Below are 4,417 nucleotides of genomic sequence, written 5' to 3'. Positions count from 1 at the left end.
AACCCTCGTTCCTAACCCCAACCCTGACCCCCAAAACCCAAGCCTTGACCCCCCAAACCCCATCCCCGACCCCCAAACCCGAGCCCGGCTCACCCCTCGCACGGCGTTTCGGCTCCGTCTCCCCGACATCCTCCTGCTCCCCGTCGCTGCCGGCCGTGTCCAGCTCATGGCACAGGGAGCTGCCGGAGAAATGGGATGTGCTGGGAGGGCTCTGGCACCACTGAGACCCCCCCATAGTGCTGCCAGCTCACGTACGTGATGGTGGGCACAGCAAACGGGTCAAACTGGTCCAGTCTCTGCAGGTCCAGCGGCACCGAAACGCGTCCTGCGACAGAGCGGGGTCACCGCGGCCGCCCAGCCCGGCGGTCCCCAGGCTGCCCCACACCCACCTGTTTTGGGGTGGACGCTGAAGGGGCTCTTGAGGAGGTGCCCGAGGCCTTTGCTGACATTGATGTCGAGGCGGGGGAAGCAGAACTGGAGCATGACCTCCCAGTCGGCGTAGCACGGCCCCAGGGCCACCCCCCGGCCGCTCACCCGCGTCCGCTCCACGCGGCCCCGCAGCAGCTCCCAGCGCTGCACCGAGTCCTTCTTCTTGGGAAACTCCGCCTGCAGCGGCTCCCGGTACTGTGCTGGGGGGGTCAAGGTTCATCCCAGACTCCTCCGACCCCGTTAACCCCATGTTTTAACCCTGTTTTAACCCCGTGTCAACCCTGGGCGGGCCCTCCCTCCCAAATCACAGAGAGTCACAGAATGAACTAGGTTGGAAAAGACCTTTGAGAGCATCAAGTCCAACCTATGCCCTAACCTAACACCTCCTCATCAACTAAACCACGGCACCGAGTGCCACATCCAGGCTTTTCTCAAACACGTCCAGGGACGGTGACTCCACCCCTCCCTGGGCAGACGATTCCAGTGCCCAATCACTCTTCCAGTGAGGAATTTTTTCCTGACGTCCAACCTGAACTTCCCCTGGCGCAGCTCAAGGCTGTGTCCTCTCGTTCTGTCAGTGGTTGCCTGGGAGCAGAGCCCGACCCTCCTCTGGCTACAGCCACCTTTCAGGGAGTTGCAGAGAGTCATGAGGCCTCCCCTGAGCCTCCTTTCCCCAGACTAAACAGCCCCAGCTCCCTCAGTCGCTCCTCACAGGGCTTGTGTTCCAAGCCCCTCACCAGCCCTGTCACCCTCCTCTGGACACGTTCGAGCGTCTCCACGTCCTTCCTGAACTGAGGGGCCCAGAACTGGGCACAGCACTCGAGGCGTGGCCTCACCAGTGCCGAGTACAGGGGAAGAAGGACTTCCCTGGTCCTGCTGGCCACACTATTCCTGATCCAGGCCAGGAGCCGTTGGCCTTCTTGGCCACCTGGGCTCACTGCTGGCTCATGTCCAGCCTGCTGTCCCTCAGTCCCCCCAGCTCCCTCTCTGCCTGGCCGCTGTCCAGCCACTCTGTCCCCAGCCTGTACTGCTGCAGGGGTTGTTGTGGCCAAAGTGCAGGACCTGGAACTTGAAACTGTTAAACTTCATGCTGTTGGACTTGGCCCATCCATCCAGCCTGTCCAGATCCAGCACAGCACCAGGAAGGATATCCTCCGGGATGAGGGCCAGCACCTTGTCCCAGCGCTCTGGGCTGCCCAGGATGTCCTGCCCCAGCAGTGCATACTCCTCAAAGTATTTCTCCACCACGCCAACTGAGCGCCTGCGGGGAGCGGGATGGGCTCAGCGCCCGCCGGTGCCTGCAGGGATGGGCTGAGGGGGTCCCCACCCACCTGATGAAGGGGTGGACAGGGTGGGAGAGGTTCACCTTCTTCACAGTGTCCGCTCCGCCCTGGGGGACAGCGGTGGTCAGGCTGTGGGGGTGGGCAGGGGGTGCTTGGCCCCCCTAAACCCAACTTCAGTAGGGTCAGGGCGTGCCCAGACCCACGTGCACCCACCTTCACCAGGGTCAGGGGTGGGCAGGGAGTGCCCAGATCCCCATAAACGCACCTTCAGCAGGGTCAGGAGGTGCCCAGGCCCCCATAAACCCACCTTCCCTAGGGTCAGGGGGGGGCAGGGGGTTTCTGGCCCCCCGTGCACCCACCTTCACCAGGCTCAGGTACTCCACAGCAGCCGCCCGCAGTGCTGGGGACCATTTCCTCACCGCATCGTCGCACACCCAGCAGTGGACACCCCTCCGGCCAGAGTACACCCACAGGCGATGCTGCACACCCAGGTCCTCTGCGGGGGGCACAGATGGGTTTGGGGGGCACAGATGGGCTTGGGGGTCACATTGGGACAGGCTGTGGCGACCACCCAAAGCTGACGGTGCCACAAACCTGCCGGGCACCAGCGTGTGCCCCAGCTCGGTGAGAGCATGGCCCGGCCCCTCTTTGGGGTCTGGGCATCGCTGTGGGGCCGAGCGTGGTCTGGACGTGCACAGTCAGGGCCCACACGTGTCCCCAAGCCCCTCACCCACGAGCGCGCGGTCGATGATGCGGACAGCGATGGTCATCAGCGTCCAGCACTTGGAGCAGATATCAGCCGAGCTGGGGGCAGAGTGACGGGGGTCAGGTGGCCACCCCACACCCTCGAGCCCCCTCGCAACCCAGAGCCCTCCTGGGAACCTGCAGCAGGTCCGGACATCATCGTAATCCGTCATGTCGATGTCAAAGACCAGCTCCTTCTCCTGTGGCTGGAAGGCTCCCAGGTGCACCGTGTTGTGCTGGTTGGGCTGCAGGAGGGACGGGACGGGCTCAGCGGGGCCAGGGACCCCTGCAGACCCTCGGTCACAGCGCCCGGGACTCACCCTGTGGGAATAGACGGCCCCGATGTCGATTTTGTAGGGGTTGATCTTCTGCAGCTCCCGCTCCAGCTCCTGGGGACTGCCGAAGGACTGGAAGCGCAGGTACACATCATCCCGCAGGGTGAAGGAGAATTCCCGCAGCTGGAAGTAGTTCTTCACTGGAGGGACACGGGAGGGTCAATGCCGTCCTGAATCCCCCATCACAGTCGCCCCCAGGCCTCCCCTTCCCTGCTCCCCCGGTGTCCCGGTCAGTGCATCCACGCACCGCCTGCCCCCGGGCCCGCTAACGTGCTCTGGGACCGGGGATCACGGTACTCCCATCTGATATCGGTGCCCCCCGCCCGGTATCGGTGTCCCCCATGGTGCCCCCGCCCCTCCCACGGTGTCTCCGGCCATACCCCCGGCCCGGTACGGCTGCCCACCGCCCGGTACCGCATCCCCGACGGCGCCCCCCGCCCCGTATCGACGCCCCCCGCCTGATACCGGTTCTCCCCCCGCTCGGTACCGGTTCTCCCCCCGCTCACCGCCGCCGTAGCTGAGCCAGCGGCCGTAGGGGCCGTGCGGGAAGAGCCGCCGGTAGAAGACCGGGAGCAGCTCGGGCAGCGCCGCCGGCTCGAACCGCGCCATGGCGGGAGCGGGGCGGCGGGAGGCGGCGGGAAGCGGCGGCGCCGGGCCCGGGGGCCGCCGGGAGATGTAGTCCGGCCCCGGGCCGCCGGGGAGCGGGGGCACCGGGACCGGGGGCGTGCACACCGGGGGAGTGGCACGGGAGTAAAGCATCGGAACCGTCCCGGGATGGAGGGGAGGGGATGCCCCGGGGCCCGGGGGGTCCCGGGATCTGGGGGGGTCCTGGGGTCCCGGGGTGGTCCTGGAGCGCTGAGGTCCGAAGGGTTCCGGGATTCGGGGAGGTACCCGAATCCGGGAGGGTCCCGGGGTGCTGAGGTCCGGGGATGTCCCGGGATCTGAGGGGTCCCCGGGCGGATGGCTGCCGGGGCGCTGAGGTCCTGGGATGTCCCGGTGTCCGGGAGTGTCGCGGGATCCGGAGAGGTCCGGGGGCGTGGGGGTCCGGGAGTGCCCCGGGGTGCAAGGGGGTCCCGGGACGAGGTGTCCAGGGTTGACCCGGGGTCCGGTGAGCCCTGGGGTGCTGAGGTCCGGGGGGTTTTCGGGGTGGTCCCAGAGTCTGGGAGGGTCCCGGGGTAGTCCCGTGATTCGGGGGGCTCCGGGAGCGGGAGGGCGCGGGGATGTTCCGGGGTCCGGGGGCTTCCCGGGGCGGCAGCGCAGCGGTGCGGGAACCCCCAGGCGCTGCCCCGCTCCCGTTAACTCTTCCCCGCAAGAGCGGCCGGAGCGAAGCCCCGGGACACACCCCGAGGCACTGCCCGCAGCCCGGCGGGCTCCAGGCGGCAGCACCGGGACGAGCCCCGTAAGAGGACGGGGCGGAGCCGATCCCGCATCGCGGTAGTGCCGGCAGGCCCCGCAGCATCTCCGCGATCGTTGCCCCGGTGGATCCGCCAATTAATTATTAACAGCGGCCAGCGGGCAGGGCCAAGGTCGGGACAAGCCGCTCTCGGGCCGCTTCCCAGTCCCCATCCTGGTGCCGGTGCCGCTGCCGAGGATGTGGCTGTACGTGGTGGCGGTGCTGCTGGGGCT

The 4,417-nt window shown here is 67.3% G+C and overlaps 1 protein-coding gene across 1 annotated transcript in view; it reads right to left on the bottom strand.

The window, feature by feature from the left end:
• PRIM1 (DNA primase subunit 1) overlaps nucleotides 1-3,443 on the bottom strand; it is a 9,091-nt gene extending 5,648 nt beyond the window's left edge. Inside the window, exons 1-10 of the mRNA XM_042028972.1 lie at nucleotides 3,298-3,443; nucleotides 2,777-2,931; nucleotides 2,595-2,701; nucleotides 2,443-2,516; nucleotides 2,072-2,208; nucleotides 1,761-1,819; nucleotides 1,581-1,690; nucleotides 390-626; nucleotides 256-325; nucleotides 94-179 (exon numbers count right to left, since the gene is read on the bottom strand). Of these exons, the coding sequence (XP_041884906.1) occupies nucleotides 94-179; nucleotides 256-325; nucleotides 390-626; nucleotides 1,581-1,690; nucleotides 1,761-1,819; nucleotides 2,072-2,208; nucleotides 2,443-2,516; nucleotides 2,595-2,701; nucleotides 2,777-2,931; nucleotides 3,298-3,400 (1,138 nt within the window). The 5' untranslated portion in view covers nucleotides 3,401-3,443. The remainder of the gene's footprint in view (nucleotides 1-93; nucleotides 180-255; nucleotides 326-389; nucleotides 627-1,580; nucleotides 1,691-1,760; nucleotides 1,820-2,071; nucleotides 2,209-2,442; nucleotides 2,517-2,594; nucleotides 2,702-2,776; nucleotides 2,932-3,297) is intronic.
• Between the last annotated feature and the right edge of the window lie 974 nt (nucleotides 3,444-4,417).

Source organism: Corvus kubaryi, unplaced genomic scaffold, assembly GCF_017639235.1.
Source record: "Corvus kubaryi isolate FWS band 111438036 unplaced genomic scaffold, C.kubaryi_AGA036_p1.0 37309, whole genome shotgun sequence".
Classification (NCBI taxonomy): Eukaryota; Metazoa; Chordata; class Aves; order Passeriformes; family Corvidae; genus Corvus; species Corvus kubaryi.
This window is presented reverse-complemented; position numbering and strand designations above follow the sequence as displayed.